This window comes from Anopheles moucheti, chromosome 3, assembly GCF_943734755.1.
Source record: "Anopheles moucheti chromosome 3, idAnoMoucSN_F20_07, whole genome shotgun sequence".
Taxonomy (NCBI): Eukaryota; Metazoa; Arthropoda; class Insecta; order Diptera; family Culicidae; genus Anopheles; species Anopheles moucheti.
In genome coordinates, this window is record NC_069141.1 from 32,855,262 (window position 1) to 32,881,603 (window position 26,342).

At 44.5% G+C, this 26,342-nt stretch overlaps 1 protein-coding gene and 1 non-coding gene across 2 annotated transcripts; both read right to left on the reverse strand.

Annotated features, from left to right (window-relative positions):
- Positions 1-69: 69 nt before the first annotated feature.
- Positions 70-1,461, reverse strand: LOC128302025 (derlin-1). Its single transcript, XM_053038736.1, has 4 exons — positions 1,142-1,461; positions 891-1,082; positions 662-822; positions 70-601 (listed from the first exon to the last, which is right to left on the reverse strand). Exons 1-4 carry the CDS (start codon positions 1,292-1,294, stop codon positions 340-342), a joined length of 768 nt encoding a protein of 255 aa, XP_052894696.1. The 5' UTR covers positions 1,295-1,461; the 3' UTR covers positions 70-339.
- A 22,627-nt stretch (positions 1,462-24,088) lies between these two features.
- Positions 24,089-24,161, reverse strand: Trnar-ucg (transfer RNA arginine (anticodon UCG)). The gene has a single exon. It is a non-coding gene; the product is annotated as a tRNA-Arg (tRNA).
- Positions 24,162-26,342: the final 2,181 nt, after the last annotated feature.

Sequence of the window (26,342 nt, forward strand, 5' to 3'; positions counted from 1 at the left end):
CTTCATCTTGTGCTTTTCGTTTCCTTTTGTTAGTATCAATGACTATTTTTTCCCATCATCACAAACAAGTCGTCGGTCAAGATTAAATATTTATTACATTAGAAAAAAACGACATTTCCATTCACCATCAATCTTGCACAAGGTTGCTTGAGTGTACTTAGTGTAGTAAAGACGTATAGGCGCCAGACTATTACAGGTTATCCTCCTTCCTGCTAAGCAACAATCAGATGACGAGAGATTGAAACAGTACGACGACAACGGCGACCCTTTTCCTGCAGTATCTGGCTAGCAGGTATATCATCATTGGCTTATATACACATCGAAATGCATCACGCATGCCTAATTACGTCCCAACGTTTGACCGCGACCCCACGCATGGCGGAACCCAGCCATATCGGCCTGTTGCTGTTGTTGTGGCACCGGACGTTGACCGACCGGTGGTACTCCGAACCCATGGGTGCCACCCTGAACATCGGGAAAGTAGCGTTTGATGAAGAATGGCGTTTCAATCAGACTCGGTCCATTGAGTTCACTTGGGTAGCTAAACTTCAAGAAGTAATAAGCGTGTCCAACGAAGATGCCCACAAGCGAAAATATGCTTCTGCAAAAGAAACGAAGTTTGCAATCATCACACGAAGGCACAGATTCGTAACATACTTACCCTGAAGACAGTATCATATTCATGCCGAGAAGCACCCAGGGCAGGTACATTGCCTTGAAGCGCATGCCGAACCAGAAGCTAACGATCACATCCTGATTTAGCTTGCACCATACGTACAAAACCGACAGCACCATCGGGTCCATAAGGATGGGCAAATCCACCTAAGAAACGGACAGGATACAATCTAATTATACAATTCCCTTGAGTTTGCCATACCTTTGTCACTTACCAATAGACCAACGATGACGCACAAGATCCAGTTGAAGAAAAGCATATAGAAATAGTCACCGGGTTTTTGTTTATAGTGATCCGATTCTAGCCGTAACGAGTAATTGTATAGGAAAAAGCAATTCATCATAAAATGAAACCCGGTCCCTGGATTCAGTGGATAGAACAGCACAGCGGTCATGGGCCTCCATAGCTGTAAAAAAACACAGACATTGAAGTAAGGGAAACCCATTTGTTTGGTGCTTTTCTTACCTGTAGTTTGTAGAATAACGGTGCGTGCTGTAAGATGAGATAGCCCACGGGCAGTAGACCAATTTTGGCCAGCAACGAAATACCGACTGTTGCCGTCAGCCAAATTCGCGTAAACGGCGGCACTTGTTTGTACCATGTTTGGAAATCGCTCATGATTGTTGCTTCCCTATAGGTTCACTTGAAGAAATGTAGTTCGCAGCACAATGCCGTACAGATAGATGATCAACCAAGCGCTTTATTGTTTTCTATTACACTCGTTTGCATCAGAAATTATGGGGCAGCGATTGAAAAATCTTTCCGTGCAGTTTATTTGTTTTGATATTTTTTGTCCCGGTGAAATGACGTGGTCTGTTGTGTTGACAGCGTCGCTGTCAGTGGGAGCTTTTGTCGAGACGAAGCCCTATAAATGTGCAAGCTACAGTCAATACCCGAGTTGCGCGGTTCTCGATTAAGGCGCATTTTAAAAATTTTACGTTACACGGAATTTGAAATGCAGAATACAAATTTTAATATACAAATGTGCTCCGTAACGTGGAAATAAATATACGATGCTTGTTCGAGATACGCGGATTGCTCTGGTACGCATTATCCGAGTATCTCGGGTACCGACTGTAGTTGGAAAATCTCGGGGAAGCGCACGCAAAAATTGGATGCTTGATCTTTATGATCCTGTTGAATGCGTTATGCTGCGAAACTATGCTGAAATTTTTTTGGTAGGTTTAATTGAGGAAAAAGTATACCAGAGTATTGAAGGCGTTGATTTTACATGCGACGGAACCAAACCCCTTCTAGATCTTTCCCCCGTATTGCAGCGCTAAATATCCAGTAGAAAATCAGAACTTGCGATAATTGCCAACAGTTCTGTACCGCAGTGTTATAAAAGAGATTAGGATCGCCTTTCCCAAATGTGTGTACAATCTTGGAGAGTATTTACGTCTAGCTATGATAGAATAATAATGATTGTTTACGTATTGAAATATTGTATATCTTATCAGCTTATGATAATTCAAGATTCTTGTAAAAATGCTGCGAAATAAGCAAAACATTAATTATATTTAGATGTAAAATGTAGCACAATGAAAATGGAAATTATAAATGAAATAGCTTGTTAAGACACGAGCCTTTATGGTGTGAAAATTATAATTGAGCTGTCTCAATAGAGTTCTCCATTTCACATATCTCTGCAAACAAACCGCAGACGGTATCTAATATTGTTAGCAAAATATAGCAACTACACACTGGCAAAATACCAACATTCACTTACATACCATGCAAAGGCAACGTGCAAACAAACAAAGTACTGTGCGTCTCCATTCGATCGATATTCAAGCTGGTTGGTGCCTTATTTCTCTGTTCGTGTCCCCTTCTTGTGCGACGGCGTTATTTACCTCGCAGCACCAGCGCCGTACAACGACGGAGACAATGATCATCATCGTGCTGATGCTGATGATGACGTAAAATTAAACTTCAAGCGTGCGTGTAGTGGTGATGACGCTTGGCACCATCTAGTGGAACATAATGGCAGACGACGAAAGGGATGAGAGGGTGGATTTGCTTTAAGCCCTCGCGCTGTGACCCGTTGCATCCTGCGACCTCTGCCAGCCTGCCATTGAACGGCGAGTGTGTTAATAAATACATAGACGTACGCTCTCTTTCTATCGCGTCGTTTCCCTCCCTCTTTCGTACTCCGCGGGGTTCGGGACGTGTTGCAGCGTTTTTTTTTTTATTTATTGCGATTCGGACAGGGAAACTGAAATCTACGTAACCAACAAAACGGATCAGATGCCACTGTACGTAACCATGACGACCGGATGGCGGACATAGCGACGACGTGGAAGACGAATGTATTGGTGTGTGTGTTTATTGAGAAAGACGATCAAGATTCTCTGTGCCAGGTCGACGGAGGACGAACAACGTGTGCCTTTTTTTCGCGCGCTAGCTTTTGGCGGTCGTGGACGCGTTTTTGTTCATCGACGTACGTATCAAGGATTTCCTCGCGATCGGGACCCCTTTCATGTACGATGGGGGAGTTGTTGGCCGGAAGGAATTGTAGGGCAGACCTTTTTTGACAATTTGCCAACAAATCCAAGCCCCAGTCACGGTCCCAGCAGTGTGTGTGGTGAGGATGAAGTTTGCTCGATTGCCAGGAAAGTTTGGGGCAGTGTCCCGTGAATCAATATATATCAGACATGGGAAATGGAATCGGCCACCATTAGCATAAACACGTGAAGTTGTGAGTGCGGCGAAGGGAGCGAGCTCTATTGTTAAAACGCATTGTCACCAATCGAGCATTAGGCGTTGTGAATTATTGATGAGATGTGCAGTATGAATTGAATTCCGACCACCACAATAGAACCCGCGAAAGGCTAAAGTGTGTGTGTGTGTGTTTTTGATGTCAATTTTGTGGCACTGTCAAACACAGCGTGTGTTGGGTGCTTTCGGTCTACAACAAGCGATGGTAAAAGTGAACCTGATCGCCAGAATTACAACTGCCGTCGGTATATTGACGTAAGGATATTACTCGTTGCTGCTTACCATGGAACCGTCTACAAGTTCCAGTCGTTCCAGTTTATCTGTGAGTATTATTCACCGTTAATATATCCAGGTATTTAATTAAAAACACCACACGTTTCTACTAAGAGTTCACTAAGTTTGCATCATTAAGCGATTGAGTATTAGCTTCTTTATTGTGGCTCGAATTTCCGTCGGCATTTTTGAACGAGTTGGCACATCTAGAAGTCTGAAATTACAAAAAAAAACAATATAATAATATTGTCAATATTAGACCATACGACCATGATCAACGTTGACTGCTAACTATTTAACATAAAAAGATGCAATTCTTTCCCAACGAATGCATTGAAGAATCATTAGATGCAATAAATCTGACATGGTTCAGTTCCTATTCCGTGCCCTGCCAGATGGCAACCCGACCTGGGCGCATGTTTGAGGCAAGCTCGTTGGCAAAGGATAGAGAGAAAGTATGGTCGATACTTTCACTCCTCATTTGTGGCATTTCCACTTACCAGCTGCTGTTGCGTCTGCCGCGTAACAGTTGCGCTTTGTTACCACCATCATTGCGGATATTCGGCAAACGAGCCAAAAGCGATGGAAACAAAAAAAAAACAAGCGTAGGGTGTGTAGTGGGAAACGGGCACCCTGAAGCTGACCAACCCGGACGGACAGATCGCAGTGAGCCGTCGGTTGGAAACTGCAAACTGACGTCAAATGCTAATGGACGCCATTTTGCGGGCAGCGCGAATGCGCTTGCAGCGAATGGCCATCGCTGTTTGCAGGAGAGAAAAGAAAACGCAACGAATCGTTATTTCAATTGAACAATAACTTACATCAACGTGACGGATGCCCGGCATTGCGTTTGTGCCGGAATACCGACGGTTTGTGATGGTTGATGGTGCCGTATATGAAAGTTGGGCTTTAGGATTTTCCTGGAAAGTGTGGAAACTGTGAAAGTAGAACATTATGAAGTCATGTAGTTCATCAGTTGAATGCGTCAAAAGGATAACGAGTCTTGCATGGAGTTTGTGTTTGTGTTCAAAACACGGCCTCTTTAATTAAATTAACGTTCAACTAACAAAAGTGGGCATTTAGGAAGCTTTCAAAGGTTGTGATGTTCAAACACAGCTGTTCTAAGTTCTAAGTTTCCATGGTGCGATGTTTAATGTTCGGCCTGACACACGACAGTTGCGAGATTGAATCTGATCGATCCTTTAGGTCGATCCTTCATTGTAGTATTATAGTAGTAGTAGGAATTTTTTAACATTTCCGTTGTAGTGGTTCATGGAATTTGTGAAGAATTTGATATGTTGTTAGCAGGGACGGGTTTAGCTCATTGGAGGCCGTGATAGTTGGGAGCAGTGAGGATACTATTGAATAGAATGTAATGCTTATAATCTTGATGCAATAGACTCAATGCATTGCAGCGATATCGGACGGCCAGAACCGTTTTTCGTATCCAAAACATTAGGCTCAATATTTAAATCGACGAGGGAATTTAACGACTCACATTGTTTGAAATTTCTGTATTATTTTTTGGTTCGTCTGTTGTTAGAATACTGTTCAATTGTATCTTGCCCGTACACTAATAAATCCATACGAAGGCTCGAGACAATAAAGAAACGGTTTACTCGATACGCCATAAGAAAGATAGGTTGGGCAGATGGATCCATGCTACCGCCGTACAATCAACGTTGTCTTCTTCTGGGCCTACAAACTGAAGAAATCAGGCGAAAAATGGCTCAGATTTGTTTTATAGCATAATTACTACTAGGATTCATTGATGACCCGTCGCTAGTAAGTAAGCTTTCGTTTGTTGTTCCACGCACAACAGCTAGACGACGTCGACTTTTGTAAGAGACTCGCTCCAATATTGTGTACGGTACTGATGCTCCGCTCAAGCAAGCGCTCGATTTCACAATGTCCATGTCCATGTTTAAAAATTCTTTGCATTTAATGTAAGTTCAAACGTCTTTGTCCTTTACAACATTGTCATTACATTGTATTACGTACAACATCTTCGTTAAACCGTTCTCGGTGGACGAATTAAGCATTAACATTAAACAACAACAGCTTTAAACATTTTGTCTTGAAGATCTCTCTCTCTTTTTGGTCAAACCTGCCATTTCTCGAATCCTAGACTTAATTTTACCATGTAGCCAGATAGTCAGTCCTTTCTACGGGAGATTGGTCTGGATGGAGTTTTGGACCGGTCCTATCATGTGAAGACCCGCGCCGCTACCAATACATCGCAAGGTAGGGTATTATGATCACTTAGATCATGATCTTCATCCTAAGATTCTGTTGCAATTTACTCGGCCAGAATCGTTAAAAACAGTCCTTTTTAAGTTAGCATTCTGAATCTGTTTCAAGTCTTAAATGGCTTCTAGCTACTGCAGCTTTATCAAATCCAACCTACAGGCTGAACAGCTGGGAGAACCCTGCCATGGACAACAAATCCTGAGTGACTACCCAAAAATGAGGTCTAAATGCTGGTTAATCCATCAACATGTACATACACCCACGTTGACTTAGCTCGTATCCTGGAGAAAATCAAGACTTAGCTCGGGACTTCATCGGCTCGGAGACCCCGCCACCAGTTCGCATAAAGCTTAGAATATTCGCTTAGTTACAAACCCGCCACTGGTTGTTAGGTGATCATTTGTCTATTTTTTAACATTTAAAAACAAAGTAAAAGAACACGTATTTGTGTCGGTTACTTAGTAATAATATATAACACTATATCATAGTTCTAAGGCACTTATGTGCTTTTGAAGGACTTTAAAAGAGTCATACTCTCAAGTTTTCTCCGGCCTTTGTCGTCGGGAAAGCTGAACTTCACCTAAATGTTGTTATTTACATATTTTTCCTTGCATTTCTGGTTGCGTTGGTCTACTTTTCTCATCACTCTTCATACTCTCAGTACTCTCTTTTCCAGTTCTTCCCTGCACATTGAACATAACCAAACTATGGTGCCAGCAGCCGGGAGAGTGAACACATAATAATTATTTTATCGACAATTAGAGATCGTGTTCTTTTTGTTGTAATTGCTGTGTGCATGTGCGCAACCTTGCAGCCCCTACTGCACTCCAGAGGGCTCAAGCGACGTGGGGAGTGGACCATCCATACTGGACCGGATGACCGGTAAAAAGGCGAACACACGTTTAGCAAACAAAACTACCTCGGGCACAATAACGAAACCTCGGGCAGGGCAGGGACGCATCGCAAGGACTGAGGGCGCTTCGGGAGGAAGAGGGCGTTCTAGGGTGCTTTGGTGGTGCGAATCTCTCCGGAAGCCCTCGGAAACGCGAAACGGAAAACAGGCGGGAAATGAGTCGTTTTAGCAGCTGCTGCGATTAGGCGTGAGGGCCATCTGTGCGCCCGGCACGGCAAGGATGCTGGTGAGCGATTGCGTAAAGAGCAACGTTGCAGGTCCTGCACCGTTTCGCAATCGCTTGCTGGAGGGCCTTGGCGACCGTTGCCACCAATATGGCCCGTGGGGTGTCAGTTGATCTCACGCCACGATCGCACCCAAGGAGGGGGTCCTTCTGCATCCGTTTTGAGTTTTTAAACAGGCTTTTAGTGAACAGCTAAATGTTCTTTCAACTGTTACACCGTCCAAAGAGAGATGGAAAAACTCAGCCCGTTGTGCTTTTCGTGCAGTTCGAACTGTGTCATTGTGCACGATGGTGAAGTGGTTGACGTGCTGTGTAGACGTACATCACGCTGCACGCGAATTGCGCGGAAAGCATTTACAGCCGCGGGTCCAAAAATGTTTCCTAATGATGATGCGCAGTAGGTAAGGCCCGGTGCCATGCGCTGACACAATGTGTGCCGTAACGGATATTTTTGCAAAGAGAGAAAGACGATAAAAAAGCGTTCGCTTGCTTCATACTCAACCGGAAGTCAGACACTCGAACGGCGAATGCCCTGTGGTGTACGGTGCTGAATCGAATGTGTTCAATCGCTGGCACGCGGTTACGCGATGCTGATGCTGTGAAGTAGCGGGAACAATGCTACCTGTAATGCTCATTTGCCGCAATTCGTAACAATTGTGTACCGGGACAGAATGCATTGCAAGTGGGTTAATTAGGGCATTTTTGGTGTGGTGTGGTTGTTTGATGAATGATGGCATTGAATGATTTGATAGCAGTGAAAAGCGCGATGGAAAAGATGGATGGTAAAAGAGAGAGAGAGAGAGAGAGAGAGAGAGAAAGAAAGAGAGAGAGACCTAGAGCTAGTAGTAGCGTAAGCTAGCATCAGTAGGTCTTGGGAGTTGTAGAATACATTGATACTTTGGGCATTCGATTAACTGATCTTCAACATTCTTGAAGAGTTAAACACCACTAATATAATTTATTCAATCAGAACAGAGATCAGAATCGAAACTAAAGTTCGATAAAGCTAATTTTTTTCTAGGAGAAGCGTTGAAAGCTCCCGAAATCGTCTAGTAGATACCAATAGGTGATCTTCAGCAGTGCCAAATAATTGTCTTAGAGTTATCCAAACACAGCCTGAATCATAACTCTCAGAGATATGAAGAGAGAAAAAGAGAGAGAGAGAGAGAGAGAGGGAGAGAGAGAGAGAGAGCAAAAGAAATAGAGAGACCCAGAGCTAGTACTAGCGTAAGCAGGTCTTTGGAGTTGTAGAATTCATATGACACTCTGGGCATTCGATTAACTGATCTTCAACTTTCTAAAAGAATATATAACCATTAATATAATTAATTCAATCAGAATAAAGATCAGAATCGACACTACAGTTCGGTAAAGCTAATTCTTTTCCATGTAAAGCCTTGAATGCTCCCGAAATCGTCTAGTAGACCAACCAATAGGTGATCTTCAACAGTGCCAAACAATTGTCTTAGAGTTATCCAAAAACATCTTAAATCTGAATCTTAACTCTCAGAGATATGAAGAGAGAAAAAGAGAGAGAGAGAGAGAGAGAGAGAGAGAGAGAGAGAGAGAGAAAGAAATAGAGAGACCCAGAGCTAGTACTAGCGTAAGCTAGCATCAGTAGATCTTGGGAGTTGTAGAATTCATCTGATACTATGAGCTTTCGATTAACTGATTTTCAACATTCTAGTAGAATATATAACGATTAATATAATTTATTCAATCGGAATAGAGATCAGAATCGAAACTAAAGTTCGATTAAGCTACACTCTTTCTAAGAGAAGACTTGAATGCTCCCGAAATCGTCTAGTAGACCAACCAATAGGTGATCTTCAGTAGTGCCAAACAATTGTCTTAGAGTTATCCAAAAACAGCCTGAATCTCAACTCTCAGAGAGATAAAGAAAGAAAAAGAGAATGGGAAAAAGAGAGATAAAGAAATAGAGAGACCCAGAGCTAGTACTAGCGTAAGCTAGCATCAGTAGATCTTGGGAGTTGTAGAATTCATCTGATATTATGAGCTTTCGATTAACTGATTTTCAACATTCTAGTAGAATGTATAACCATTAATATAATTAATTCAATCAGAATAGAAATCAGAATTGAAACTAAAGTTCGATGAAGCTAATCCTTTCCCAGGTGAAACCTTGAAAGCTCCCGAAACCGTCTAGTACACCAACCAATAAGTGATCTTTAGTAGTGCTAGACAGGTGACAAACAATTGTCTTAGAGTTATCCAAAAACAGCCTGAATCGCAACTCTCAGAGACCACTAATAAACGAAATAACTTCCTACGTGCTAAGGGACTAGCCTAATCGCTGCCAAACCTTGCGGGAGATTTGAAAGGAAAAATAGTCCCGCGTTACTTTTCCCATCCTGGGGACCTACTCACAATCGGCGATTTGATTGATCGGCAGCTTCATACGGAAGGTGTGGTCCAGTTGGTCGTTTGAAGGAAAGTTCCCACCGTCCAACCGGCACCGGAGCACCCACGGGTCAGCTTTGATTGGGTAATTTTAGCACAGATTATGGTCAATTGGGCCAACCCATGCCAAACATTGGCCCCATTACTTTAATCATCGCACCCTGTTTCCGCAACTGACCGTTACGTAGGTGTTTGCATTGTTGTGCACAAAACCAACCCGCTGGACACTCGGTGGGACATTTTTAAACGCAACCCTAATATCTGCCCGATACGTCATTGAAAACTGGCCATTCTAAAGGCCATTCGGGATTGTTGAAGTGAGGCAGGGGCGGTTGAAGAGACACGTTGGTTTGTAAAAGTTTTAACCTCTCCTCGATGGGTGTATCGACTGTGTCACCATGGTGCAGGGAGCGAAGTGCGATGTGTGCCAGTGACAGTTACGACAAAGACGGTGACACTTTTTGGCAGCCAGATCACGCGACCGGAAAGGGATTAAAAACACCTTCAGAGTTCCCTCGATTCGCGCGTTTGGTAGAGGGATGGTGAAGATGACGCACTTTAATGCCTGTCCCGAGTTTCTTCTTCTAGCGGGTTGGAAGTTTGAATCCTTCATTTCGTCGGAACGGAGTTCCAGAGACCGTTTGTGTAATAGGATGAAGCAGCCACAGTCCTTCGCAAGTCCTTGAGTTGTTCGGTGGTAACCCAACATCGGTTGCCTCGCTAGGCTTTGTTGCCAAAAGCAGGACGTACACGTACGCCAGTTGAGGAAGCAGCGAACAGAGACCTTAATCCTTTCGGCCGTTGACAGCTTCTTGCTGCCGATGGCGGGGGCGGGGGAGGAAAAAGGGCGATTCCCGCTCATGGGAGCGTGTTTGATGTGATGCCTTTCGGTAAATGGTACGGTGACCAATTTTTGATAGGATTTGTCATGGCCGAATGGAGTGTGGTTCGTGTATTCGTTTTCTGGGTGACGTTTAGGTCGCGCTATGATTTTGTATTAAATCTTTTTTTTTTAATTTAGAAACATTTAATCATTTAAAATTTCCCATCACGTTGAAACGTCAAATAACTTCAAGTAGAGATGTTCATATCCTAAAAATAGTCTTCCAGGGAAAAGTAGACTCAACAAAATTGCCAAGATGCTTCCGGCCGCAATTGATCAACACAATAGCAGAACACCGAACAGCACCGTAAGTCCCTAATTGTCACCTGCACCATCCTCGTAACATCCCATTCTAGGGCAGATGGGCATGTTTTGTCACCTTCGCAACACGCGGCCCCTTGTTTGGCCGTCGGATGCAGTGGCAGAAAAATAAACCCGTGACAGCAATCGAAATCGAAGAGCAGTACGATTACAAAACCGATTAGGTTCCTCTTTGATCCTTCCGGGTGTGGGTGTGGCCATGTGGTGGGAAAGCATGTATGTGTGTATGTGGACAAGTTCGAATCATCACCACCAGAAAAGAGCTGCGTACCGGAAAGAGCAGGAAATAAGCAATACCAAACAGGAAGTAAGTCCATCCAGCGCAAAGGGGCGCAAGGGCGTCGGCGAGTCGGCGAAGATCCGATTGAGTCGAGCCAATTTAGTCGTGCGGCAGTTAATAATCCCCTCGAGGCGTACGCTCCTGGTAGTCCCGGCTGGGAGTGTTTCCTGTACCGAATGTTCACCAACCGTTCCGTCCCCAGCGCGAGTGGAAGATTGCAAACGACGGTCGTGACACGCGGCCAACACCGTTGTTAACCCTCCCGGTGTTTCTCCCGTTGACCACCCATTCAAAGGGACCGAGACCGCTTGTTTTTCCTCTCGCAAGGAACCAACCCCTAATCGGGTGCTGCAGTTTATCATCGTCCGGTATTATTATCATTTGCGATTGATTTGTTTGTAATACAGTTTAAATTGTTTCCGCCACGAAACGTTGGGCGGACGTATGGGCGACCCATCAGTCGGTCCGGGTGAATCGGTGGCACGTGCTGCACCCGGTGGATGGGGGATGTTGCTTTTCCGCCGGAAGGATAGCGGCCGAGTGATGAGTTAATTGTAACATTTGACTTTCGAGCCTCGCTGTAGGACGGGGGTTAAGGACGGGCTTGTTATTCGGTCGCCATCGATGAAGGTGGCGCTCGCAGGAATGCAATATTCGGATGATTAATGAACCGTGGATCCGAGTGGAGTGCGAGTTCTAACATGCTGACACCAATATCGTATTTGAGGAGGAGAGTTACGGCTAGATTATTCATACAATATTTCATAATAATTTGATTGAAATAAATAATCCGTTTTGAGAGGTACTTGTGGTACTTGTTTGGAGTAGCACAACAAATTTGTAATGAAGGTGGAGGGTTGGATTAAAAACAAAAACTCTTACTAACAATATGTTCCAAACGAGGCGGATAATTTCTGTATCATACTACGGAAACGTCCAATTTCATTTACTAAAACTTCTTTCGGGTGCGATCATTGCCTACCTTTAGGCGTCAACGGATAGCTTCTTTTTTTCATTTACTAAAATTACTTTCGGCTTCGATCATTCCCTACCTTTAGGCGTCAACGGATAGTTTTTTTTTCAAAATTATTTCTCGTCTCGCTTTGTCATGTATGGCATCCGCGAGTTATCGCGACGTGTAGTCGCGACTTACAAGAAAAACGTTGACAATGAGCGACAATTAGAAACGGACTCTAAGGAGGCCGTGCTTTTCACTTTGGTATCACGCGTATCGAAGTAACCTTCAGTATTGTAAGAGTTGCATAAAATAAAGTAGTTGGCATAAGAGAAAACACAACAAACTTATTCAATATAAACTTAATAAATATGAATTTAAACCACACAAAATTACCGTTTAGTATCGTAATGTAAAATAACAAGCTGCTACCTATAATTTTGAAGATTTCCCAGTTTATATCCTTCCCTTGCCCGGCGCAAGGGAAGGTAGTTCCATTGTGTATGTGGCTTTTCCCACCACGTATCCTGCCACCCACTAGCAATGGTTCCCATTCACACGTCACTCCCGAAAAAATGGCATCAAACACAGCCCAGCCTCTCTCTCTCTGTGGGTGAAAATCCGTGGCCTAAGTGTTCTTAGCCCAAAACACGACTTCCGCCTTCCGGTTTGTGTGATGATTGTTATTTCCCGCAACCAGTTTCATTACGAGCGTTGATTTTTTACTTCCCTGGGTTGGTAATTATTTTGCTCTGTCCCGTCGTGCTAGAAGCGGTTGTCTTGATGGTCTCTCGCGGGAATATCATCATCCCTTCGACCTACCGACGTTAGACGGCTCGATATGGTCGATGTCATTACGACGGAACGGTTGAAGGAAAGCGGCGACATCTGAATGGAATGGGATTGGATTGCCCATTTTTGTCGGTCTTTTTGTCCATGTGTGTGTGTGTGTTTGTATGTGCTCTGTATCTCCCCAAAGGAGGGATGTTTTAGTACCGGGATTTGGGAGGGTTAGTTGATTGGTGTTGGCTTTGACATGGTTGCTTTTGAATTGTAATGATGTGGTGTGGTGTGATCGTGCTATGTTTGGTTCGTGGGACCACAACAAGACATATTGCTCTGCGGAACGTTTCCTCACAATCATTATGAAGATTGTTACCACAATCTAGAGGTTGAATAACAAGAAAATTATTTAAAATGACTGAATTTATCTTCTTTTTTTAAATTTCGCCAAAAGATTGAATATTTAAAAACCAAAAAGTAAATAAATAAATAAGTAATAATACAGAAATGAGTAGATAACTAAATAAATACTCAATTAAGAACATAAATGAAGAAAAACAAACAAACAAAAAACCCAAAAATTTAAACAAACAACAGAAAATAAAAGTAAAGAAATAAAAAGTAATAACACAGAAATGAGTAGATAACTTAATAAATACTCAATTAAGAATATAAATGAAGAAAAATTAACGACAAAAACATAAAAAAGCAAGATAAAAACTAAAACAGAAAATAAAAATAATAAATAAAAAAACAAATAAAAACTCTCATAAACTAACAAAACAAAAAAATAACACACTCACACTAAACATCATTAGCAGTGCAATGTAAAAGAAAAACCTGCTTAAAACAGCAAACAACACTTAGAATACTACGTAATCTGTAAACACTGCAATGCCACATGGAACGCGTTATAAGGGGCGCGTGCCCTGTAGGTGTAGTGACAAGGGTTCCTTGTACGACAATATTAATCGGTCTATCGGTGGTAAACCATTATCACCGTCGAAGCGAAAAACAAATACATCCCCTCCATATTTTCCCCCGCGCTTAAGCAAGAAGGTACGGGATGGATGATGGTATATTTACTGGAACAATTGTCATCCGTTTCCCCGAGCTGACAGCAATATGTTTGTTGTTCCAAATTAAAACCAAACACAGCTCAGCGTACCGTTTGCGTCCATGCGATAGGGATTTGCGTAAAGTGGAGCATCATAAAAAAAGGGAATCAACTTCACATGGGTTTTGGCACCCATGGGAGTTGGGTGTGGACACAACCGATTCCATCCCTGGCGAGTTACTCGGGAAACGTTCCGCTGAGTTCTGACAAAACAAAGCGCGAACGTGCATCGGGAAAGCATGTTGATACGTAAGTGGGATGATCCGACGATCCTTCTTAAGCACTGCTCCTTGTTATCACCGTCATAATCAGTGGCCTGTGTGTCACCGGACACTGTGTATGGGGTTGATCCGGCTTACCGGCTACATTATGTTACTACTCACAGTCTCAGCCCGGCCGGTCCATTTTTGTTCCGATGTTGGGACAATATTTACCCCCCAACAAACCGTACAATATTTGCAAACTGTGTCCGGACGGTGTCGCACGTCCACCAGGGATGTGCAACACGACCTTTAAACATTTCGCTTTGTTTGTGGAGTTCCACACACACACAAAATAGGAAAATAATACTGTTTGGGTCACTAAACTTTTAACCGAATAAAACAATCTGACCATTACTTTTCATTAGCGGAGCATTAAGGGTCCGAAGCTGCTTCGTAATCCCGGGGTGGAATATCGGAGCGCTGAGTGGAAGTAAATCTTGGCCGGTAAAGGGAGATTGTTGTGAATTTGTTTGCGCTACTCTCCAACCCCAAATCGGACCAGCTTATCCCGTGCACGATGAGAAGCCGATCGCCGTGAAGATGGATGCTTGGCGGTGTAGCTGACGCACACCGCTGACCGTAACGAAATAATCAAAAGTAAATCGATGTGGGCAGATAATCTGTTTTACCGGAGCACGAAGATGCTACTGCACCAGCACCGGGGACGGTCCACGGTCCCGACGAAACCGGGCTAATCCGTTCGAAAACATCCTTAATCCTGGCCGGGCCGGCAAAGATGAATGATCCTGCCGAGCGGAGCGGGATCAAGCTACCTGATGAAAGAGATCCTCTCGAAGGAGAGGACGCACTCCGGATCTGCGGGTGTGCATAAATTGAAAAATGAGATGAACAAGTTTCCAATGAGATCGTGGCACGGCAACGGGAATGGCGAGACCCCGGGAACCCGGGCGAATCTTCTTCTTTAATTGGGTATTGTTAGTTTAGCAAATTAGAGCAATTAGAAGTGCACACGAGCACTGGGAGGCTGGTGGATGAATTATAGGATTCCGTGATTTATGGATGGGATGAGATGCATTTAGGGATTTAGTGTGGGAAGATGCGCACCGCTGGTACGGTGAGAAAGGTACACATAGTGTGTGGTTTGCGTGTGAAGGCACGCATGACGATGGGAAAGGACCTTCAGTAGAAGCAGTACCGTAAATCAGTATTTACTACAATTAAATATATTTATAAGTGATTAAAATAATTCTCTATCTTTAACATCATTTTTAAACCAACTCTCAACGGTGAGTAAAGGTTTCTTGAGATTCATACTCCCGTCCCAAATTATGTTTCCCTAGGGGCCTCCTCTTGATAAAACAGCCAAAATGGCACGTTCGCGAGTCCTGTGTGTGTGTGTGTTCCGCTTGCAATTTACATAATGGAAAATGCATTCTTCACCCAGTGTGTACGCTGTGTGTGGGCATTCCGTCCCACTGGAACACCGTGTGAGGTACGGCGTGAGATATTCCCATCACTCTAATACCCTGCGCGACAATTAATCGAAAACAGTACGCGCGCGCGCTCGCACACACCGCAAAACAATAGGGACGCGTGGCAAACATGCACATTTCGTGCACCGAAAGGCCCACCAGTCCCGAGTGTGCATTGAGTGAACAGTTTAGAGAATACAGCGACCGCCAACACACACACCCAACGTGGTTGACAAAATTGGAGGGAAATGGTCGTGAAACGTGCCTGATGTCGTTAGTCTGTTACCCGCCAGAAGCGATCGAAAGTGGATCGTTGCATCGTGCTGTGTTGCATATGCACCGGGGTGTGTGTGCAACCTGCAGCCTTTTGTCTCCGGCTGGTGGTGGTTCTGAAACTTCTGAAGTGGTGAAGAAGAACGAATGTACACTGGGGAACAATTAAGAGGCACATTTTGCGTTGCAGTGGAGCGGGAACTACTGAGGATATTTACGTATTCATGATAAACAATTCGGTTCGAGTTTGGGCTGCATGTTGGTCATAAATGGCAAACTATATGCTAGCAGTTTAGGTCGGAGGTCATTTTCCAAGTCTCAAGGCTCGAGACTAATGAGACTGTGAGTAAAAACTTCGACATGTCAAAGATATACTGAAGGAAGTTAGTTGAAGCAAATAATTGGAGAAAATTTGGAGAACTCCTGATGTTTCCTAGCCATAGATCTGTTGAGATCCTTGCAATTCTTCATAGCCTGAGCCTATATGGAAATGTCTCATCCACCAAGAGCCATTTCGGTATATTGCCGGTAAGAGTTCTTTGTGATATCGATACTGCCGCAAATACTCAATCAGTTCGTTTACTGATCTTGATGGCAATTCTGACCACTGCTCAGTATCTTCGAGCTTTCCTGTGCGGGATGCTGATCCAGGGTGTGTCAGCACAGTCGTAGCTGCAGCTCATCAATGGTCGTGTGTGAAACCGAAGGCTCATCGATTCGAACGCCAAAACCCCTCCGTTCTACCACCACCGCAATCGGATAATAACCTCATTAAAGGATTACGCACTACGGGCACTTCTCGCCCTCGGTAGGCGGTCAGCTTCCAAGGACCTTGTGCCCGGTAGATCCGATCCGATTTGACGGCTTCCCTCCGGTTCGGCACGGGGCCACCGGAGAAAACATCGATTTGATATGGTAAAACAGGTAGCTTCTTGTCGTGTTTCGCTTTGAAATTGCGGCCCGACAAACGGTTCTACGGCGCAGATGTTGAGCTCATTAGCTCGGCGATGGGTACGGCAGCACGAAACGATCTCGCACGCCTCACCAAACGTGCGGGATTAAGCGAACGGCCAATGGTTGACCGTGGTTTCTTCGGTTGCAGCCGGATCTCCCCGGGTTGGTAATGCTCGGAGGATATACTCCGTGGCCCAAAAACCCCCGGGGAGGTTGTGGTGAAAATATTTACCACTGGTGAAAGGAAAATGCCCGATAATTTATGATAAATATTGGCAAATATTGTGGTCCCGAGGAGGCAGTGTTTCTGCGGTGGGTATTCTTTCACTGTTAAGACAGTAGCGTGCGTCCGGGATCTCTCTCTCTCCGGGGATCAGCTTGAAGAAGGCGGTTGAAAACCACTTTTATTCTATGGCGTGCAGCCGTAGCAGAAGCAGCTTCATTGTTTCATTTGCTTGGCAAAAAAACAGTGGAAAAATGTGAAACAATCTCTCAATGCTATTGTTTTATTGAACTGCAATCGTGATTAATGCATTAATGTGAGAGAACGATTTACGAAGGTAGATGTGGCTGAACGATATGTTTGTGTTGCGATTTGTGTTTTGTTGTGGATTTGTGGTTTCTGCTATTTCATCTCGCAAATATCCTTTTTATTTGGGTAATGCTATTACTTTCCTACTCTAAATTAGGTGTTCCTGTGTTGAACTTATTGAGACATGATACAAATTTGCTGCTAATTATTATTAAGTAATAATTTATTTTATTTCCCCATTTTGACTGCTTCAACAAACGCCCGTGTGCCTGATTGGGTCTGATATTTATGTATTTCAAGTAACAAAGAAAAGTCTTCAACGGCACCCGAAATCTATGGCCGTATACTTCCGCCTCAAACCTCACCCACTTGAATTGGCCACTGGCTTCGCGTAGTAGGTGATAAATTACAAAATTAGTACCCTTCAGCTTGACATTCCCTATCAATGCTTTCGCCGGTAATGAAAAGAACAAATTGCACATTTTCTTTACCTTTTCCCGTTTTCCTAATCGAAGCCCAGGGCCGTATCGCTCGGGAAGTTATCTCCAACCGCTCCCAACCTCCAGCCAACGGTTCGACTTTCAGCGGCTATTTTTCTTCGCCACCTACTTCCGGTCGTAAAAAAGGGCAGAAGTGGGTTTCAACCTCCAGCAGGAAGTGGGTCGTTTCTTTTCCCTTGTGGCCCCTCTTACGGGCTGTGGCGTAGTATAGAGATGCACCGATAGATAAGTCACGCGAGCTGGTCTGATCACGTACGGTGCTGCTTATCGGTCGCGAACGATCGGTCACTGCTACACCGGGATTTGGAATATCTGCCGGAACATTTTCGCTGGCGGCGAGACGAACCGCGCGTAAAATGCGCACCGGGCACGTATTTATCGCACTGTTGGGTGGAAAAACGATACCCGAAAAATCATTCATTTTACCCTCCAAGTGGATGGATCATTTTAAATTTGTCCTGGGTTTTTTTTCTTAACGGATTCCCAGAAGAATTAATTTTTACACCTAAAAAAGTCAACAATCAACTCCTCTTTCTATCGCAAAACAGCAGTAGAGAGCTTCGATACACATCAACCGCATCGGTGCGAGCTGTCTTTGAGCAAATCGTTCCCGTTTTTTGATTTCTTTTCGCTGCTGCCACTTGAAAGGCTTCAGAAGCGCATAAGTAACAAAAAAACAGGGCAAGGGAATCGCACCCGGTGCAGGCGTTATGGGCACTCGTCAGCGATGCTCACCTCCGATGATGATAATTTGCATAGTAGATTGGATCATGAGATTAGCCGTCTACCGTACCGGCGAGGGTGTTGTTTGTTCGGTGTTGTTCGGGCCCGTTACCAAGGCGTTGGAAGGAAATCAAACTGCCGACTGGTGGTGTTTCGGGGGAGACTTGGCACCGAGTGATAAGTCGTGACATTTTAATAGAATGATCACTCGCGATAACGAGCGTATAATTTCTTAATCAACTTGTGCCCCGTTGGGGGGGGAGGTGAGTTCGAGTAGGGGAAAGTTTGAAGAAAGGAAGAACAGAAACGCTTCCTCGGCGGCGGTGTCGTCTAACACGTGCAGTTTGTTTGGCCACCGGAAGTCCCACCGGTGGACAGATGTTGTGGTGTGCCATGGTAAAAAAAATAGGATATTTATCCTGCCCACGTGTGCGGCATGGTTAAGCGCGATGGGTGAATCGCTAAGGTCCACCCAAAAGCGAAGGAACCGCTGAAACCGGTTCCGCTTTGTGAGGCGTACGATGGAATGCTCTCTAAAACACCGGAAGTATGGCAAACGGACCGCATCGTTTCCTTCTTCCCGCTTGTTAAGCTGTGAGGTGATTTGCATATGGATCTATTTTGTGTTTGGCGCACCAACCGGCGTAAGCAACCCTTGCAGGAAAGATGGGCGGAATAATGGGATGTGAAGATATGCCACTCGAGGTACTTGCCCGACTGTTGACGATTACGCACTCGCACCGTACCGCGTGTGGCGCATATGGGCAGAACGCGACTTTCGACGGAACACGTGTCCTCAACTTGTCCTCCAGGTGAGCGCCGATCAAGGACCAATCTAAGAGTGCAATTATGATCATATATCGTGTTCTGCGAAGAGGGTGTGTTACAAAAAATGAGTTGTAGAGCGACTCGGGAGGCATGTTTAAGCGAGGATTTATGCAAAAATAAATGATGATTTTATGGATTGTCTAAATGCGGCTAAACGATAACCTCTTGCTTTAATGAGCAATAAATACCAACCAAATGGCATGTAGAAAATAAAGTCATAAGCAGTTGTTTTATATTCTAGTGCCTAGTAGCTTAAAGGATAGAATTCCTAGAGACTATTACGATAGGCAGTCGAATAGCTATTCCAGCTTCTTACAATGACCTAACACAATTCATAATGCCACCGGCACGAGCCAACTGTCAGTGAATTGGCGTGAGCATTTAATAATATCTGCTTGCGGTATGTTGCCTTACCTTGTCATGAGACGGGAAGGAATAAAGGAACATTGAAGAAGAAAAAAACTCAAACACATCACAACCGGTACGAAAATGCCAACGAATAATTAACCGGAAATCGCAACACGCGTCCGTGCGTCTTAAGATTTGGCTTCAGCTGCTATCAAATTCGGGGACGTCTTGTTATTCCTTCACCATGCGGTGTCCCGTGGCACGGCTTCTGACGAATGCTGCCCGTTGTTTTGTATGCTGTCAGAGGCTGCAATTGCTCTGCTGGTCGCGCACACTCACTCAGGACACCCCAGCAACCGTCGGCACTTCACAATAGCACCTGGGCAGGGCGGAGAAGTCCATGCGATCGCTCGATCCTTTCGAGGGGAACCGTGGAGGGGGGGAGGGGGAAACGAGGGCAAGGAAAAACCGGTACACGAGCCGGGTTACTTCCGGTGTGGCGGAAGCATCGGGCCATCACAACACAATACACTCGGTGGCACCGGGGTCGGTGGTTTGTTTTGTTGAATGGTAGGAACTCAACAATCGAAGGAAAAATGAGCCGTCAGCTCGGGAGAGCATGCTCGGTGGGAGGAGCACTTCTGCCGTAGATCCTCTTCAACTGCGTCCCCTGCATTGAAGGGAACTCCCGTCGCCGGGGAAGGTGCATTCGCTTGCAGCGCGTGAGCAGTAAATAGGATTCGAAAGGAACAAAAACCGATAGAGGCACAGATCCGTTTGAACTCCGCGTCCAGTTTGGGTGGAATTCGTGTACGCTCTTATTAAAATATCAAATTATCCCTCAAAAGCAACGCGAAAGAATGAATGCTTCCACTGCAGTTGACAGTGATGCAATTTGACAGGCGCTAAGTGATCGTTAGGAAAACCATGACGGTTGGAATGAAAGTAAGGAGCAATAAAAGTGAGTATGAGCTGCGACCGTAGCTTGCCAGCAGACTTAAGCTATTTTTTGGATGGAAGGGAATAATTTGCTGGCCGTAAACTCTTGGTAAAGGTCAAGACATTGGCAAAGAATGTGCGCCCTTGAAAGGAGGGATTCGATTGGGGGGTAAATTGCTAGAAATTCTTCTGTATATCTAGCAGATCCTGACAAGATCTTATCCAAAACCTTCAATATATTAGACGGGACTCGGAAGCACAAAACCCAGGGCAACTTTTATACTCATTATGTAAAATCCTCGTCTAATACTCTAATACCATTCAATATGTTTAGCGTTATATGTTGGACGGTCAGATGGCATGATGGTAGCGGCGCTGGTTTTCACACGAACAGATCGGACCAAAATCCCATCCGGACTAATTCCCCCGTAGCAAGCACTGACAAATATCCCCAGGCTTCGTGGTGTCTAGTATTACAATTACCGTATTTTAGCGTGTATAACGACCCCCTTTTATGTCAAAAATGATCAAAGTCCAATAAAGGGGGTTGTTATACAAGGGTAGTAACTTTTCCGTTCTAGCTTTATGGATTAAAGGTCGTTTTCTTGAAATAAAAGGATGGATGGATAAGACAAGGATGAATCTGTAGTTTCAAAATGTTGTCTCTGTGGAACAAGAGACCTGGAGCTCTTATGAAAAATCAGCAATGCTAGTACTGGATGCATTTATGAGTCATCTACCAGTCTAACCAGTCAGCTGCAACCACAACCGTTTAAGGGTATGATAAGATAAGAATGGAGTAAGTGGATACAAGGGGCTGATTCGAATCTGACTCCTTCAGGAAGAATAAGAAAAACCTAGCGATCTGACAATGGGTCATTACTGCATAGTCAGGAGTCAGCGAAGCTATTTTCATCAAATCCTTTCAAAAATGCGAAATCAGTAACAATCTTGATGAGACTGAGGATCATGCCGTGATGACGGGGATAATGACAATGAAAATGTGTTTGAAAACACCAGTGAGGACGAAATGAAAGAGTATTATGAATTGTAATGTTCAATTGTTCCAATTGTTTTAAAAAAGAAATAAAATCTTTTTATCCAAAAATTTTGGATAATTCATTTAGGGGGTCGTTATACACGCTAAAACACGGTAAATTTAATCTAGTAGGCCAGGAAAGACACGCATGACCTAGAAGGTTGTTACACTAAGAAGAGAGAGAGCATTCTTTGTTGATGTATAGACCAAATTTAATACAACTCCATTCGGAATTTAATTATTAGTGTTGAATTAAATCGTCTGTGAGTTTAAAGGAATATCATTAAAGTGATGTTCTTTCTTCTAGCTGCAAGGTTGACTTTAACACTTTGATTCAATTGTTTACATACACACAAACACACACTTTCTCTCTCTCTCTCAGACACACATACACATCGTTGGTGGTCAACATCGTCCTATTGTTTTGTGCGGAGCTGTTGAGACATCAACCTGCCAAGAGGACATCCTTCTATCGAGCAGTGGACCGTCTCAAACACATCCTTCCAGGACGAAATGGCTGCGAGATATGTTTGTTTGCAGATATTTCGATTGTTCTGAATACTTGGCCAGCCGACACCCACCCTTAGCCCACCCCTCCCAGCCAGTAAATAAAGTCAGAAAAATGGGTACTAATACAAACAGCGCAACAAAAACTGTTGCCATGGTCGAGCCTGTTGGAGTGTGTGCTGACTGTTGCCCCGAAGTTCATCGGCACAGGCAAGTGTGCAATTGAATTTTGTGCTTTGTGCAGCAGGCGGGTGGTCACAACCCGTCCGGGATAGGGGTGGGAGCCATTGTGGGGTTGGTGGCACTACTCGAAAGGATTGTGATGCATTGCCTTCGGGGAAGCGTGTTGCCCCCGTGCCCAGTGCAGACGGTTCGTGACTTCTTCAGCACGTCCATTGTGGGCTCAGCACAAACTTAGGCACGTCTCAATGTCCCTAGCCCTAGACATGATGCAAGTTGAAGAATTTCCCTGCACAAATGCACAATTCTCGAACGTTTCTCGTGCAGGAAAAGAAGAGAAGTATAGTGGCCCGAGGCTCTCTAGGCCCCGACGACAACATCCCACTTCAAGTAGCAGCTCAACCGGCTGGAATTTGCCACTCGGAAGACAGCACAGACACAGTGACTCCTTCCGAGTTGCTGCTTACTTGTCCGGTGAATTCTTCATTAATTTTGCATCGCTGTTTGGATTGTTTGCTAGGCTTGGTCAGCAGTGGTGGCGTGGATTGTGCGCCCTTTTGGCAGCCCAGTGCGCTGAAGTTCTGGATAAGAATTTCCAGGCGGAGGTTTCCACCTCCAAAGCCGAAAGCATCTTTGTTTTGAGACGAACGGTGCGCATCTCCGTACGTGTATTTCCGACATCCGGCATCAGCCGGGCGGGCAGCGTGCGTGTCTGGTGTAATTCTATCCCACCTTCAACCGTGCCTCCGACAGGGCAGAAGGTGGAATACGAGACGAGACGGCAAAGTGACAGGGTTGCTGTACCGGTGTTGATAGAGTTTGAATTGAGCAATCGGGCGTCATTGTTGTTGAGCAGCCAGCGTCTGCCGTGCATCTTGTGCAGTCGGGAGAGAGCTTCTGCTTCATTAATGTGGCAGGAACACAATGCGAGACAGGTGCTTCCTTCTGAATCGCTGCTCACATAAAGCACACGACCTTTCGGGACGAGATGATCGGAAGGAAGCGTATGTGGCACACGCCAGGTGATTTTTGCTTATTATGTCGTTCCCGAATAGGAATACCATTCGGAACGCGGATGAGCGGTCCAACTACTTATGCGCTTATGCGAGGTTAGGGTTTGGAAGGAAGGTTTATTAAGGTATTTCTGTCTTAAGGGAGGCTATGAATGGTTCAAGTAAGATATGCCATCAGACAATTGATTGCGTCAATAAAGAATTCTCCTAAAGGGCGAGCGTTATACATTTCTCTGTTCTCTTTTGCATAAGTTGCGCAGTTTTGTAATAGTCAACTACTTCTCTTTTCTATTTTGTATTAGTTTTCAATCTTTTGAATTAATTTGCTTATATAATACAAAAGAGACGAATGGACCCCGTACACAGGACTAACTATCCAACTACGGAAACATTAAGACACAGAAAGCCAGAAATGGCAGGCTTTAAGACCTCTGCGTGAGGAAGATAAAATACAAATAAACTAAACTATAATAAAAAAAAACTTTTAAAAACTATTACTAAAAACTATAAAATAAAATATTCTATGCTTCTCTTAAAAAATACTGGCAGGAAAAAAAGGGACGAAGGAAGTTGTTAAGTAAAGAAGTATATGGCGGTGGTATATATATTTTTCATTATATAAACCTTGTATTTTTGTTCACACATAGACAACAAAAGGACTTAAGTAGTTTTTTAATAAGAAGGAGTTAAACACACTTTATTAAAACTTTCTTCCTCCACAATATAAAACGCGCTTTTTTGTTCGACCGTGACAGGACTCGAACCTGCAATCTTCGGATTCGAAGTCCGACGCCTTCTCCATTAGGCCACACGGTCGTATGTGACTGCTTGATGCTATCTTCCGTACCACTCGAAACGCAATCCGCTTTGTTTGCTTCTGATAGTTTTTCACACCACTTTCATGGGCCTCCGGGGGTTCGTCACGCATCGCAAAACATCGCGTCGGGTTTTTTCATGCGGCTGTTTGTATGCGACCGGGACCAATGCAATGCCGCCCGGTATTGTGTTTGATTGTGAAATTAACGCATTTCGTCCGATTGCGTTGTGGTGATTCTATTCTGGAGAGAACGTTTGATGAAATCTATAAATAGTTGCATCGTAACCAATCAAAGGAGCTGATGGTTGAATGCAAATTGTACAGATAGTTATGCAATGAAGTGGTGATTGCATTCAGTGCGCAAAACACATACGAAGATGCAAAATAAAACACACAAATACTTGTTATAATAATTATTGGAAAAAGAAACACTTTAAAAAAGTAAAATGTTTTAAAATAAGTGAATTATAGTCAATAATTAGCAGTAAAATTATTGAACATTGGTCAAATATTTTTTTCTTTTATTTCTGGTTAAAAATATAAAAAATATACTGTAAATTAAACGAAACTATTTAAGGATCTATCGATCAAAATGTCGATAATCCTAATATCTCTTTCAGAAACGAAGAAGTTCTTGGTTTAGGTTTGATTTCAAACTGGAGGTATTGATTTTTCCGTCAGTGGAATAAATTTGCCTAACGACTACTCATTTGGGTGGTTCGTTAATAAGGGTGTACACAAGGAAGATTCGTGAAATACCGCCAGAACTTCCATGGAATCCATTCCATCGGCTGCACAAAAGATTGTTCATATTTTCACGCTCCACCGTGCTCTTTTGCCCGTGCACCGATACGGTCGGATCTATCACGGCACGAATCCGGTGCCGGTGGAGCTTTGGCCAATCTTTACCCATTTACCGTCACTTTTCCTCCACTTCCTTGCACGTGCACAAAAGGAAGGAACACGCCACACGCTTCATTCCTCGCACAATGTTGAGCTTTCAGCTTAACACGTAAAACCGTCTTTTTTGCCTTTAGCCGCTCGGTCCGAGGTTGATTCTATTTACTGTTTGCTTAATTTCCCCGTGTACATTCCCCGTCGTATATCCCGAACCGGATTCGGATTTGTCAACCCTGGACGGGTGGTCTTTTCAAATTAAAATAGCGAACGAGAGCGAATGCTCAAAAAAAGGCACAGCTCACCGTCTTTCTTGAGGGTTGGGGCAAACCTACCAACGCCACTCAAGTGTACGATAATGAGCTAACAAGAATATAGCAACCGGCAGCAACCGACCCCGGGTAATGGAGAGGATCCACCTTCCGCGAACCCAGGCTGTACATGGCAGACCTGTGGACTTTCGCGGCGTGGTTCTTTCGCTGCCCGGGAACACTGCCGTCGTGTTTGCTCATCCACTCAGGCTCGGATCGGGGTTTTAATAGAAGGCCTGGCCTGCGAAAGAGCGAAAGGACGGAGGACTATGCGGAGTTGTCCTTTTCCGTACAGTGCCCCGCGCGTGCGTCAGGATGCTCAGGCGGTGTACCGACCGACCAACCGAAGACGAGCTGGCGAGCTGGAACGGCCAAGGATTCGGATCAGTGACGTGGCGAAAAATAACGGGGCGTCACCGAAAAAAGGACCTTCCATCCGGATTGCTCATGAAGGTGCTGATAATGATGGTGATGATGATGGTGATGATGATGATGATGCTGGGTTTGAAGAGGAGGTCAACGCGAAGTGTGCAACATTGGCTCTGTCTTCTTCACGAAGCACACAAACACACGAACAAGAGTTACAAATACAACCGCAAACAACAAAAAAAAAACACGACTCAAGGAGGGTAAGGACGAAAAAAAGGCCGCAGGAATCAAAGTGGATGACAGGATACAATGATTCTAGTGCGCCCTTCCCTTCTGTTGTATGTGTGCGCGTCCGTGAGGTTTGTGTACATAGAATGTCCTTTTCCGCTCCTGGCAGCGGTTAGAGCAGTAGCCGTCCCTTCGGTGTGTCCTTTTTGGGGTGGGTTTTCGTTGCGCTGGTGTGCGTGTGCCTGTTGGCCTCTCTGCGCAGGCTGCAAATGTCGGCGAATGAGCGGGTCGGGTCTGTGATTTGCAGTGACGGAGACGGACGGGAAAAGGGTCGGGCTCGTCTCATTCCCGGCCTGGGGGAGGGGTCTCCAAGGG